The sequence below is a fragment of the Neurospora tetraspora genome (genome assembly GCF_033439725.1).
Source record: "Neurospora tetraspora strain CBS 560.94 chromosome Unknown B0H65scaffold_6, whole genome shotgun sequence".
Lineage (NCBI taxonomy): Eukaryota > Fungi > Ascomycota > Sordariomycetes > Sordariales > Sordariaceae > Neurospora > Neurospora tetraspora.
The window spans coordinates 3170657-3185185 of record NW_026944388.1 but is presented as its reverse complement, the minus strand read 5'-3'; the positions used below and the strand labels follow the sequence as shown (position 1 = coordinate 3185185).

Genomic DNA, 14529 nt, shown 5'->3' with positions numbered 1-14529 from the left:
GGAATGGAAGTTGTTGCGCGACCGATCGGGGCTGTTTGTTGGCTGCCTTTGACTGCTCGCTCGCTCTTTCCCACTCGCCCTCCATCGATCGCTCCTTCTTGTATACCTACTCTCCGACCGCCATGCGTGCGTGCGTGCCAGCCGAGAATGGCTACTCGTGTGACCGACCAGGCACGTATGTTGTGTAGTACTTAGTACACATAGATAGATAAACAGAAAACCTGCGGCTCGTTGGTTAATAGCTCGAGGGAGGACGGTTGGTTGGTTGGTTGGTTGGTCGGTTGGTTTTCCGGTTGGCTTGTTAACTGTTGGCTGTTGGGTTGGGTGTCTGTCCCATTGGGGGATGAGTGAACTTTTCTGATCGGGCAATCATCTGGGTGTGTCGCAGGCAGGCAGGCAGGCAGGCAGGGCGCGGCGGCGTGGGCGGGTGATACAATTGGAAAGCACCGCAAACAAGCGGACAAGGAAAGCTAGGGTGGGGGACAGGCTAGACTTGGACTCGGGATTTGGCTGAACGGCTTTCACGCACGCCTTCTTCATAAGTTCGTCGAAGTTAAGATGATATCAATAGACTTGTACGAATATCGAGTAGGTAGGCAAATGAGCCTCGCTGTCTCTGCTCTGCTGTGTAAATTCATTTTCGCAATCCCCTCTCAACCCATAGATAGTATAGCTAAGCCTGTGCACCATAACCTATGCAAACCCTAAAACGTGGAAATGGTTCAAAAACCACTAGACCCAACAAAGGATATCAGTTCCCAACACCTGCTGGCTAGATTTCCCCCCCCTCCCTCCCCGAGATCATCATGCGTCTACATCCATATCACCGTTCTGGAGTACTGCCGCATCACTGTCTGCGCTCTTCCTTCCGTTACTCTTCCGCTTTTTCCTCCTGGGAGGCGCTGGCTCCTTGGTTTGCTTGGCGGTAGCGACATCGTCGGTCGCGGCCGGCGAAGGGGGCAGTTCCTTCTTCATCGTTGGCGTGCTCTCGAGATCACGGACCGTCTTTTCCGACTCCCCGTCTGTGATGGACTGCGACGAGTTCGTCAAGCTTGGGACTTTAGATGAAACCAACTGATCCTGGGAAGCAGCCATGGGAGTGACAGGCTCCAGCATGCTTCTGATTTGGCTTGTCATCTTCTCCATCTGGGCAAGCATAGCACGAAGACTCTGTTGGTCCATATGGTTCAGGTTACCAGTGGCCAAGTGATCAGAGTTGCCGCTCGCCATCAGCGAGATGACTGAAGGATCAGCTTGAGCCTGCGTCGGAATGTTAGTCATCGAAATCGCGGAGGCGGTGGATCGGAAAACACATACCAACAAGGCATCAACTAGGGTGTTAACACCACTTGTGCCTTGTCCACTCAACGCGGCAAGATTGTAGACTGCTTGCTGCTCTTCTAAGCTCCGCTTGTTGAGGAGTGATGACCCAACCGAAGCCCCAGTACCGGTAGTCTGAGGAATATTGAGAGGGGGGATAGGTTTTCCCTTGCGATTTTCACGGACGCTGTGCATTAGGTTAGTCCTGCTGTTGTTGAGCGATTTCATAAGGTGAGTGAATACATACCGTGATAGGAAATCGAGTTTGATGCCCTTGGCAGGCAATCTCACAACCTTGCCATAGGTCTCGACATCCTTCCAGCCACTCTCGTCGTCGCTAGCCTCGGGTTCCACCTCGATGTAGCCGTTGTTGATGTAAGCGCGACCATAAGCCGGCCTGATTACTGATGCGCCCTTGATCTTGCGGAACTTATGAGCCGGCGCCAGCTGACCTGGCACCTTGGCGAGCAAGTCATCAACGTGGCAAGGACACTTCCACGTTCGGAGAACAGGCGGGTTGGCCAAAGGCGGATCAAGACAATCCAAGTGCCAGAAGAGGCCACATAGACTGCACGGGATAATGGCTCTGGTGCGAGCGGAGGCTCCCCCTTGGCACAGATGGCATATTGCCGGATCTCCCTTATCATCACGTAACCTGAAGAAGTCGGGTCCGGACTCCTCGTCGTTCTTTTTCCTCCTGCGGCCGTTTGTCAGTATCTGAGGCCAAAGTGAGACATCGAACGGGAAAATGGGACATACTTAGCCGGCGGTTTGACTAGAGGCACAATCTCTTCATACTCCCCATCTTGACCGGTGCGAACGGCCTCGAAATACTCGCGCACATCAACCGGAAGGGCGAATGCGCTCGAGTTCTTGGCATCCAGCTTCTCCATCAAAGACGCGAAAGGGCCGCTATATACCGGGAAGACCGGAGGGTTGTGAGCGGTGCGACAGACATTGCAGAACCACTCGTCGGGCATAGCACCTTGCATCAGCGGCGGATCCACGCAACTGAAGTGGAAAGACCGGGTGCAACCATCGCAGCAGATGAGCTGGCCGTTACCACCACATGATGAGCAATAATCATCATTGTCGTCCTGGAGAACCTCATGATAAGCGGTTAGCGACGACAGCCTAGACTTGGGAAAAGTAGACGAGAGCGATGATTTGTGCGGCATATTTCACGACCGGGACTTTATGAAGTGACCGAATGGCAACAGTCGGAACAAGAAAAGACAAGTAGTATGTAGTGTGTGGATGTTGGTAGCGTGTTGTTGTTCGCCACTAAAAATATCACAGACCCCCCCGGTGCCCGTCCCTGCCTTGCCAACTACTGCGGCCTGCACGCGTTGTGTTGTGCGGATGGAGGCGTGGCATGGGCACGAGGGATGGCGATGATGGGAATGGGCGTAGACATGGGCATAAGATTGGGAGGATTGAGAGGACGAGCAGGATGGATCAGGACGGGGTGATGTGATGAGCAAGGGGCATGGGGCTGTTTTTGGGGGGAGATGGGGGATGGGGGATTGGGGGATGACGGGAGGGAACGAATGATGGGTGTACGTATGTTATGGGGGATGGGCAGGCAGGGCAGGGCAGCAGATGCTGTGTAGGGTAGGTAGCCGAGTGATGGGGAGGGGTGATCAGACAGTGAAAAAAAGGGCCTCTGGAAAGGAGCGAAATCTGTGTTCCGAGCTAGCCAAACGCCCCCTCATCCGCGTTCTGGCTTCGCTTCCCAATAGGAAAGCTCAGCCACGCACAAACGACGGACAGGAAAGGACAAACAGCATACAAAAAGGCAGAAACAGAATGAAGAGAAGTCTGACAGATGAGAAATATCTTCTTACCTCCTTGGCATAGTTGCCATTGGTGACGGTCGGACTACTTCGCTCTCCGCTCGCCCGCGGGATGCCGGCCGCGGACGTCTTCCTCTTCATCGGCCTGCATCCAGAACAATTAGCGATGTGAACAACAGATACAATGACAAATGCAGTGTTTAACTATGACAACTCGATGATGCAACACACCAGTCGTTTCTCACTCGATCTCTCTTCATCGTGTGGTCGCGAAGGTGAGGACACCAAAGCCAAGGCCGGCAGACTCTGGTGACACTTGACGCCAGCAAGAAAATTTGATCATCAAACCACCCTGCCAATTCCACTCGTAACTTGCAAGCAGCCGCCTGCCGCAAGGGAACTCGGGGGGTAAATGTAGATAAAGAAGGAGCAAGGAATAACTTACGAATTCTTCACTCTCAGTCCCGTCCTTGGCTTCTTCGCGGGTCGCAGCGCAGGCGTCCCTGCTCTCGAGTTCGCTGCCGTAGAAGCAACGTCCGATGCAGGGAAAGTAGCCGCTGTAGGCGATGACTGCTGCTCTTCAAGCTCAACATGCGACCTCTTCCTCGATGCACGCGTGCTCCGGCCTTCGGCTGAGGCAGAGGTAGCACGCGTTGTCGTCTCTGGTGCTGCTGAGCTCATAGGTCGCGTGAAAGGCGTAGACACCAGCATCTCTTCCACCTCCACAGAAGGCTCCTCCTTGGGATACGACTCTCTGGTGAAACTTTCGGGGAACGGTTTGTTGTAGTTGGCCGTAATCTTTTTAGCGCTCTGTCGCAGGCGATACTTCGGGTCGTTCTCGTCAATCCGCCCAACCTTGCTAGGGAACACAACGCCCTGGACCCCCGACTTCGAGCCCTTCTTTGAGTTCAGATTTGGGAACAAAGGCGCGTCGACGACGGCAGGCATTTCGTATGGACGTCCAATAGCGGGATCCAAGGAATCGCTCTGCCTACCCGTGGGTGAGGCCGGTGATGGGAGGGCAGGTGACACGTTCCTGTTCCTCCTCACGTTGATGCGGCGACGAACCGTGATTGGGTGTGGCGCAACAGCATCGTGATTGCCGCCCTCGACAGCATTACCAGCTCCACTCGCAGCAGAATCGACCGCGGCGGCGGGAGAAATGATGGGCGCTGGGCTGGCACGAGAGGGCGAGACCGAAATGGCAAAGCTACTCCCTAGCCCATCTCCATCATACACGTCTGCTGGCGGTGAGAGCGATCGTGCGCTCGACAACGACGACGAGCTTGAGATGGAGCTCGCCCGCCCCCTCTTCTTCGGCGAAACCGACTTGGCCTTTCCATTCACCCCGTTGGCGACCATCTTTGCCTTTGCTGATTCAGATTTTCTTGGTGATTTGTGCTTCTTGCGGACATGAACTTCTCGAATTTCACCCTCAGCTTCCTGCTCATGGTCTGGCGGACGCTGCTCTCGTTCCGGTTCCGGTGATGCAGGCGCAAGCGCAGGCGCGAGTGCAAGTGCAGGTGTCGTAGCAGACGTCTTCGACGCCAGCAAGAGCTCCTGCTCCTTCTCCCCTTCTTCTTCCGGGTCCTGTTCAAAGTGAGATGAGGAAAGATCAAGAGGTGGGTCAGAATGAGATTGCTGATCTTCGTACTCTTGCTCTTCCTTGTCAGGTTTGCCTCCAGTGAAGGAAATCCTTGGCGCGGGGTTAGAGACCAACTCCGGCTGAGGTGCTTGTTGTTTTTGTTTTTGTTGTGGTGGTGATGGTGGTTGTGGGGATGGTGGTGATTGTTGGTGTGGAGGATTAAGAAGTTGAGGGTCGAGCGGAAGATGTTCAAGAGCAGGCTCAGATGTGGGTGCCAATTCAGGTTCGGGTCCTGCCACTGGCTGTTCTGGCTCAGGTCCTTGTTCAGGGTTGGGTTTGGGGTGCGGACCGGGTTCAGGGTATGTTGGCTGGTAGTGCTGAGGCTGCCGTTGCTCCTGCTGAAGCTGGAGCCCCTGGCGGTATTGGAGATCCTGCTGATTGTGCTGGTGCAACGATTGTTGCTGGACAACAAAAGACTGTTGCTGGAGCTCACGGACCCGCTCCGGAACACCTTCATGACTGGCTTCCTCTTGCTTCACATCACCGGACCCAGCTCTTCGCTGCTCAACCGCTTCACGATAGCGTTGCACGGCGGAAATGTCCAACGTGACAAGATGGCCGTAAGAGGCCCGCTGGGGCTTGGGCGGCGCCTGGCCCATGGCCGTCATACTCGCAAAATAATTCAAGCCCATGTTTTTCCTCTTCGCTTCCTTTTTCTTTTGGTGGAGCATCCGGGCAAATTCTTCGAGCATCCCGGCATCTGCAGTCTGCGTGAAAACCTTCTCCGCAATAACCCGGAACCTGGAGTTGTATCGATCCTCCTCATAGAGCGTCTTGAGGGCGTACGCCGTGGGATACCGGTGATGCGCTACGGCCTCTTCCACCGCCTTTTCTATAACTGCGTCCATGAGTTGCGTCCGAGGATCCACCATGAGCCCGTGTGAGGTGGCTAGGGTTTGAGAAACCGGCAGAGGGCGGCGCGTCGAAGCCGAGAAAATAGGGGCAGGAGTCATCCTCTCCGATCCCGTCTCATCGGCGCCCGTCATGATGCTGCCGTTCCCACTCTCTTCTTCGTCTTCCGTTTCGTCCTCCTCGGGTGCCGGAGTAGTAGCTGCGGGAGCCGGTGCAGGTGGTGCTGGGGGCGCTACAGGCCGCTTGATCACGATTCTCGTCGTCTTGAAAGGCTTCGACTCAGGTGGTGGCGGTGCAGGTGTAGCCTTCTTAAAGAAGCCCGCCTTGGGCATCGTCCCCAGGGGCGCCATTCCCTCGACAACGCCGTGGCGCACCAAGCCGGCGTCGGCAAAGCTGGGCTTGTTCTGCACAGGTGGTTCCAGCCAGCGATCCATGAACGTCTTTTGGCCCTCTGTTCCTGAGCTCTTGCTGTTGCAGCCTCCGCCTCCGCCTCCGTTCCCTTTGCTCTTTGCGCCGCTGCCGCTGCCGCTGGCGTTGCCGCTCCCACCGCTCCCACTCCCACTCGCGCTAGCACTGCGTTGCCCCTTGATCGGATCAACAGAGCCGGATGGTATTTGGCGTGGACTGGAATATCTCGATCGCGTGCTTCTCGTACTTGGTGAAACCATGTGGTATGGCCAGAAAGATAGGTCTTTCCTTGTCCTCGACGGATGGTTGTGTTGGTGAAGGGATGCGCGGGCCGCAAGCTGGAGGTCGTAGGCAGATCGAGATGTGGGCTACGAGATTATCGAACGGACCGCGGGTTCGCCCCCTTTGCAAATCCCAAGTGCTGAGAGGTGTGTTTAGACGGCTTCGATTGAACCACCACCCCGGGACTCCCTTTCGGTGTGTGCACTCGCGCCTATACCAGCCAGTTAGTATCGCCGCGATAAGTAACAGATAGGAGGCCGTGGATGCATTACCTGCTTTGTGCCCAAAATAAGAAATATGGCGAAATGACCGCGTCCGGAGCGATTGCACGCGTTGAAAATGGTAGAAATTTATGGGGAAGGACAAGGTGAAGGTGGGAATGGAGGGCGATAGCTGCTGTTGTTGGGGGTGACGGCAGGAAGGGGGCCGGACTCACGGTCGTAAACAGGAAAAGGAGGGATGCTTGGATAAGGAGGCAGTAGAGGGAGGAGCAATCGAAGGTGCTGCAGTGCTTGCAGCAAACCCCTCAGCGGGTTGTAGTGGCCAGAGGAATGACAGCTTCAGGGGGTCTTCAACGCTGCTGTTATCGTACAACAGCCCCTAAAACCGATTTTCGGCTGACGGGCTATTGATTCCTTCCCACTTCCTTTCACTGCCCTGGCACCCGAGCGATGACAAGATGGAGGATCTGGGGCTCAATCCGAAGTGAGGGATACCCGATATCTCAATAGTTGAAGCTCTTTACCTTGGGTTCCCAGCTACTTTGTCATTCACGTGGGATGTGAAGTGAGGTGATGGTGATCTGTGATTCATAGGCACCGTAACCCCGAATCAGAGATGCCTCTGGGAATGTTGTTGACTTCTCCTGACATCCGGATGGAAGTTTACGTCACGAACCTTGCGCACGCCTCTGGACCATCTAACCCTTTGTCATATGTTTGGTTAGTTTGGGCTAACACCCCAACCACACACGTGTTCCTGATTTCTCGTGGTAATGAGTGGTGGGTGATTGATGATCAGGCTGGATGCGATGCCCTCAGCTGGCTGCTTTCGCAAGACGCAAACCACGCGTTCCCCGATGTTGACGTTCTGGGCTCTAGTTTGCTTTTCAGGCGGGCTGCTGCTGTGGAGTAGCTAAGTGAAGTTATCGTTATCGTACGCTGCTGTGCTTGAGGAAAAAGAAAAGAAAAACGGTTGCTGGAGCACTTTGGTTGCAAGTGAATGCAGTAGATTCTGTTTTCCCTTTTCAGGGGTTGGTATTGTGTGAGCGAGGGTGGGATGAGAGATGGAACACAAGTGCTTTCGTCCGGCCTGACCGAGTTCCGATACAGAGCGCACCTGATCAATACCGGTATGGCCACAGGACACAACTGTCCATCGAAAAGCAGCAGCCCCCGATCTGGGTATTAACTAGAAATGGCCGAGTCCAAGGCTTTTGCACTGTCTTTTGTGACGGAGCTTCGGATTTCCACGCAAGTGCCGTATTACATGGCAAGTGCATCAGGCGTCAGACGGAAAAATACCATGGGTGTACGCTCGCATCCGTATACCAACTGGCGCTGCCTTTTCGCAAGAATACCGTAAAAACAAAAGTCTATGATGTGGTCATTAGATTGACAATCCGTTCTGTTTCTGGTTTTTTTCTCATTCTTTTTTTGTTTAATCGCCTTTGATATTTCGAGGACTAACTCAGGATTATGTGTTGGCTAATTCGCTTAGCGGACGCCATCCTGCCTTGTACAGATGTGCCTCGGCTGAACGCTCGCGATGGATGCTAATGGGGAGCCAAAGCAGAACTATGGCACTGATAAGCCAAAAAAAAAAGATCACAATGATGAAGGCTCGTCACTGGGGATGAATCCTCCCACCTTCTTTCGGTCTCCTCCAGTCGTCTCTGATGGGACCGACTGTTGCTTGCGGTTTGCCCTCTCGTACCCGTGCCACGGGATGCAAAGCGTGCCGGATCGAATGCTCCATCGGAAGACCACAACCCAAAAGATGCACCGGAATTAGCCAGAAAGGCAGCAACTTTCGAGCTAAGGCAGCCCAGCTTTCCACATTAATCCATACACCAGACTACTACAGCCAATCATGTCCAAACTCCCATTTACTCCTCATCGGCCTTCTCGCCCTCCTTCTTAGCGGTCTTCTTCTTCTTGTTCTTGCTCTTGCTGCCAGTGTTCCTGGAGAGGGGCTGGGCAAGGATGGCAAGAATCTCCTCATCCTCAATCTTCTTGTCGGTCTTGAACTTGGAGAGGTCGAGCGCAGGGGCGGCGCCAAGCTTGGTGAGGCCGTTCTTGGTGATGGCTATTGAACCAGTTAGTTAGACTGCTTAATTCTAGTTGACACACACGAGTCAAAGATTCGATACATACCAACAGTGGTAAGGGTTCTGGCAACAGGGGAGTTATCCTTGTCACCAACAACCTCGTAAGCGCGGAAGACGTTTCCACGGACGCACTCAATGACACCAGACTTGGCATCACGCTCGTCCTCAAGCTGCCTCAAGCTGAAGGGGAAGGTACCGAACTTCTTCTGGACCTCAGAAAGAAGCTTACGCGAGCTGGGACGCTTGAGGGCATAGGTGGTGGTGGTGCGGCGGTGAAGGGTAGTGCGGTTCTCGTACTGCTTGACCTTGCCGGATCCCAAGCTGACGCCCATCTCGACACCCCAGACCTCGCCAACCTCAGGGACACCCTCGCCCTTGGTGTTATCGCCAGGGGCAATAACGATCTTCTTCTTGCCCTCAATCTCGTTGCGGTCGAAGAGCCACGAGGTGGTGCTCTCGACAAGGTTGCAGTCGTAGGCCTGGACAACCTTCTGGAGAAGGTCGGTGATCTTGGCCTGCGAAGGAGGCTTCTGGGAGGCGGCCTTGGCCTTCTCCTCATCGGTACCGGTAGCGAGGAGGCCAGGGGGAACCATAAGGCGGAGGAGGAGCTCGTTGGCGTAGTAGTTGGCGAGAATCAAGTCAGCATTGCGGCCCTCGATAACATCGTCGGTCTGGTCCTTGGCAGGGGCAATGACGGTGTCGCAAACTATGGAGCCGAAGCCATCGATCTGAGCACCGAGCTGGATCTTGACGGGCTCACCGGCCTGGATCTCGACAGCAGCCTCCTTCTCGTCGGAGGTCAAGGGAGTGTAGGGGGTGACGAAACCGGCGGGAGAGACGGTAGTGGGGTGGGAGAAGCCCTTGGTGATCTTCTTGCCGCGGTAGACCTTGGCAAGCTCCTCCTCGATGAGCTTGTCGCCCTTCTCGCAGATGTCGACGATCTTCTCGCCGGCGGCAACGAGCTTGGAGACCTCAGCAAGGACCTTCTCAGAGATCTGAGCGGCGGTCTTGTACTTGGTGAGGGTATCGGGGTTGTTGAGGGAGTAGTCTAGCAGCAGGGGTCAGCCTTTGAAGAGCATATGGGCGCATAGACAGAGCAAGCCGGCGACAAGCAAGCTCCCGAGCCTGTGTGTCGCAGGCAAGGGCCGGCTTTCCCAGGGACGACGAGGAACAAGATAGGAGAGTCTAGACGCCAACCTCTCAAAGTGCGCAGCTGGAGGAGGGAAGGAGTAGAGGACTAGAGGGAGGGAAACGGAAGAGAAAAGCTTCATGCTTGTAGCTCAGCTTCCTTTGCAACTAACCGATCTCCTGCTTAGTTTCGGACGCCATTTTGGGCAAATGTACAGCGATAGACTGTTTACTAGTAACTAAAGCTTAGAATGAATGTACGACGTAAAGGTAAAGATTGGGCGGGTGTTGAAGCTACCTTGGGGTGTGGATGGTGGAGAGTGGAAAGAAGAAGGAAAAACAGCAAAGTCGGGAGCTTCGAGGTGGGCCGGCTTGATGCGTGCGATTTTGCTTTGCTGCTGGATTTTGTGAAGGCGGGGGAGGGGGTTCTTTCTCTAGGTCTGGGTCTGGCAGGGGCCAGTGCCCAGTGCTCAGCGCTCACGCCTGCTGATGCTCCATCATTGGATTGAAGCCTGTGCTCCACTGTCTCTGCATCACAGTACGGGATCCAGGCAAATCCATTGCATGACGACGGGATGGACTCTTTGCGATTTGCCATTGCGATTGCGACGGCCACTTTGGCAGACTTTCAAGTTGCCGCAGAAGTAGCGCATTCTTGCGCATTCACTGCCTTCCATCGGTCTTGACCAGCTCCTCACTCCGGGGGTCTCGCACTGGCGCAAGTCCACGTTGACGTCCGTCGAGTTCTGCTGTTCTGAGGGCAGGCTCGCGGCAGCGCAACGGCACGGCAAAAGAAGCCTGCCGGGACTCTTCCTCGACATTGCGAGTCTGCCGGTGCCATTGATGGAAAGCGCAGACAATGACAGTGACACGGGTTCAGGCGCGCCAAGACAGACCTGCCCTGGCAGAAAGAGATCCGCTCTGGCCATGACTGGGAAGTCCTGAATACCTTGTCTGGCTTACTACTTTGCGCTGGTGGCTAAGTACCGAGTACCTCGAGGAGCGACTGACACACGTCCTTGTCTGGGACACGGCTGTCTTTTGCTGTTGTTCCATTGGTCAGGAACAGCACTGCAACACTCTTCCCGCTAGGTCGCTCTCGCCTTTGGCATCCAATTGCCTGTCAGCCTCCAGTTGTCAGTGAAAGATGCGCTGTGCGGTGCCAAAGTTCAGTTGCCTCGTTGTACCGACCTGACCTTACTCGAGTACACTAGTAGTGGTGTATCCCGCAGCCCAGCCTCATCTCTTCTCCCAAAAATTGGAAGCTGACAGAACGGACAAACAAAACACCACGGAGAAGCAACAGACGATAGACGAGAATTGGCATAGCTCAGGCTGCATCGCATCACGACGACCACGAAACGCGAAAAACAAGACGGAACATCGCCAACCAGCTGTCCCTTCTACTGGCTCCAGCGCACGACGGGATTTCGGTAGAGGTTACCTCGAGACAACGCGACCTGTCCAGTTCCTCAGTTCCTCGGATTTACACCAACATCATCACGACTAGAGCTACCAGTAGCTAGCTACCCAGCATTGACAACCACCATCCATATCGTTCATCCGTCCTCTATTCGAACACGCGACCGACCGGTACGGCGACGCATAGCGACTGCGACTCTCCATGGCCGCCTCGCTGTCTTCTGCCTCGGCTATGGCCTCTGGCAGTGCCGGCGCTGAGGCTGGCGCTTCTTCTGCCGACGCCTCGTCTTCGCTCAATGCTTCCGGAACGCCTGCCGCCTCGGCTTCTCAGGCCCCCTCGGCAGCCTCCAAGGCCGGTAGCCCTCAAGATGGCGCGACGCCGCCCGTCATCCAACGCGACAAGGATAGTCTGAATAGGGTCTTGGTTGACCGTTTTGTCACGCGCGACCTGATTCACGCCGCCGCTCTGAAGGATTCGCAGAAGGCCCTGAACCAGGACATGAGCAACAGGCTGGCACGGGTCGACCAGTACAAAGCTATGACCAGTCGCGATAGTCGGAACAGAGTACCTCCAGCTCAGCTCTACGGCCAGGGTTACAATGGTTACGGAAACGGGGTTACAGAAACAGGCGGGCCCGTCAAAATTATATACCCTTCGCAGAAGCCTCGGCCGGGCAAGCGGACGACACCGCCGCTCAAGTTCAGTCGCAAAGATCTCAAGAAACAAGCCGAACAACACGAGGAGCTGGTGCCCATCAGGATAGACGTTGATTGGGACAAGGTAAAACTACGTGACACGTTCACCTTTAACCTCCACGAGCGACTCATCCCCGTCGAAGTGTTTGCCTCACAGTTGGTCGAGGATATGGGGTTGAAGCCGCCCATGGACAAGCACGTTCATGAACAAGTGGTTACACAGATGGTGGAGCAACTCCAGGACTTTTATCCCTTTGTCCATTCAGAGGAGGACGCCTTGGATCCCGAATTGCCCTACTCAGCATACAAGAATGATGACATGAGGATTTTGATCAAGCTGAATATTACCATTAAAGAGCATACACTGGTGGACCAATTCGAGTGGGATATCAACAATCCGATGAACTCGCCAGAGGAGTTTGCTGCGAGAATGGCCGACGAGCTATCTCTTTCGGGAGAATTCACAACGGCCATCGCTCACTGTATCCGTGAGCAGACGCAGCTCTTTACCCGCAGTCTCTATAGTGTAGGACACCCCTTCGACGGGCGCCCTATCGAGGACCCAGACCTCACGGCCGCCTTCCTCCCAACACCGATTCCCTACACGCTGCGACCCAACCAACAGCAAAAAGACTACGCCCCTTACCTGTACGAGAACACCGAGGCAGAACTAGAACGGACCGAGACCATGTTCTCGCGCGAGCAACGCAGACAAAAACGATCCGTCAACAGACGTGGTGGGCCCCAGCTGCCCGACCTCAAGGAAAGGCAAAGGACGATTCGGACAGCTATTGTATCTTCGGTTATTCCCGGCGGAGTCCTGGATATTGAAGACAGCCGGCTCTTCAAGAGGTCGACGGGACCAGTCGCAACTACTGGTGGCCCAGGAAGGGGCAGGCGCATCATCCGGGACGGAGATCTTTCCGATTCAGAAGATAGTATGGACTCCGCCCCAGACTCACCCGCCATGTCGGTGCCCCAAGGAGGAACCGCCCGAACGCGTGGAATGCGTGGGGCCGCTACGGCCGCTGCCCAGCGCATGGCAAACATCGGACGGTCGGAAACCCCTGAGACCATCGTACACCATCACGAGACTCGGATGTCGCGTAGGTTTGGCAGGGAAGCGACACGGGAAGAGACTGAGGAGCCTTTGCAACAGCAACACATTGTTATCCTTCGGGTTAACCCTGCCAGGCTGCGGAGAATCATACAAGGCCGAGACAGCAGGACGAAACCGCCAACGCCGATTCCGTCTGGCTCTGGGACGCCCGGTAACCAAAGAGCCCTAAGCATAGCACTACCTGGCTCGATGGGTCCACCGCCCACCACTCCAGCTGCCGGTTCGCAACACAACCTAACTATCAAGGTTGCGACACCGCCGACCGCTGGAGCTGGAGCTGCTGCTGGTGACGATGCCACTATTGGTGCTGTACCGGCTCCTCCACCTCCAGCCAACGGAGAGCCGCTTCCTCCATCGGTAATATCCTCCCAGTTTACACCTGGTCAAGGATCGTTCGTGGTACGCAGACAACACTGACATTGATCTTTGTTTTTCTCTATGCATTTTTGTATAGCCCCCAATACCAGAATGGCTCAATAAATGCCTCGAAGCCCTGCACCAGAAGTACCCAAATGACTCTTTTGACTGCATAATGCGCTATAACGCGGTGGTGTACGATGGTGGTGTGGTCAAGATCGTGCCGAAAAAGGCTCGAGAAATCCCGCCCAACGCCCAGTACATGTGGCTTCCAAGAATTCGATGTCTCGACTGTGACGGCAAGTTGTATGTCGTAGGCCCAGGCTTGACGCTGGACGGGTTCGAGGTGCACTTGACGAACCGAGCACATTTGAGTAATGTTAGGGACAAGAAAGCAAGGCGCGGATGATGAACACGGACAGTGGTAGTTCGCCCATGCAGCGAGCGGGTTCAAAACGACGAAATCACTTTACTCCGGCGGTAGTCGAGGTATCAGCCGACGATCTTCAACTCCAAGGAACATCCCAGGGAACGCAGAGAGCACAAAAACGCAAGTGATCAACAGCAACCCTTCTTGTCGACAAATCAAAAAGAACGCCACGCGCCGCTCAAGACTGCAAGTCGAAGCTGAAAAGTCGTCACCGCGCGGGCGCCCGACTAGCATCCATCTCTAAGCTTAGACCACGATATCATCCTCGAGATTGACACCAATACAACGCCGGCTTGACTCTCTGACTCCGACTCGCCTTCCCTTCAATTCCCACCAGCCACTTCATCGACGCTTCTCCAGCTTTGCGGTCCTCGTTGCTCGTTGCTCGTTGCTCTCGTCGTCGCCATCATGCTTCCTGCAAGAGGGTGGGAGGGTCAAGAAGGGTCAAGAAGGCGGCGACGATGGGTGGCTGGTGAAGAGACTCTACTCCTGGGTCAGACGATCGGTCGAACTGTGCGGCTGGTGGTTGATGAGTATGGGTCAGGGGAATTTCAAGATGGATATAGTGAGGGGACAAACAACCTGAACCTAGGCTACTGAGATGGGATGAAATGGATGGTTTGACGGACGAAGCGAACAAAGCGGGATGACTATAGGTGAAGAGGAGGAAGGGAGCGGAAAGGGGAAAAGGGGGAACCGAACCTTTGAAGATTTAAACCAGGAACTACCTGGAACCAAGGAAGC

The 14529-nt window shown here is 54.9% G+C and overlaps 3 protein-coding genes across 3 annotated transcripts; 1 reads left to right on the top strand and 2 right to left on the bottom strand.

Annotated features, from left to right (window-relative positions):
* Positions 1-519: 519 nt before the first annotated feature.
* On the bottom strand, positions 520-6741 carry B0H65DRAFT_273551 (uncharacterized protein). The gene is made up of 7 exons (XM_062822776.1): positions 6576-6741; positions 3562-6514; positions 3168-3261; positions 2080-2417; positions 1568-2017; positions 1318-1507; positions 520-1260 (listed from the first exon to the last, which is right to left on the bottom strand). Exons 2-7 carry the CDS (start codon positions 6279-6281, stop codon positions 805-807), a joined length of 4248 nt encoding a protein of 1415 aa, XP_062679797.1. The 5' UTR covers positions 6282-6514; positions 6576-6741; the 3' UTR covers positions 520-804.
* A 1302-nt stretch (positions 6742-8043) lies between these two features.
* Positions 8044-10148, bottom strand: B0H65DRAFT_273618 (peptidase M24, structural domain-containing protein). The gene is made up of 3 exons (XM_062822777.1): positions 9934-10148; positions 8679-9680; positions 8044-8610 (listed from the first exon to the last, which is right to left on the bottom strand). The coding sequence occupies exons 1-3, from the start codon at positions 9959-9961 to the stop codon at positions 8411-8413; spliced, it is 1230 nt and encodes a 409-aa protein (XP_062679796.1). The 5' UTR covers positions 9962-10148; the 3' UTR covers positions 8044-8410.
* A 1236-nt stretch (positions 10149-11384) lies between these two features.
* On the top strand, positions 11385-13764 carry B0H65DRAFT_430519 (uncharacterized protein; the record flags this gene model as incomplete). Its single annotated transcript, XM_062824885.1, has 2 exons — positions 11385-13397; positions 13501-13764. The coding sequence occupies 2 exons, from the start codon at positions 11385-11387 to the stop codon at positions 13762-13764; spliced, it is 2277 nt and encodes a 758-aa protein (XP_062679795.1).
* Positions 13765-14529: the final 765 nt, after the last annotated feature.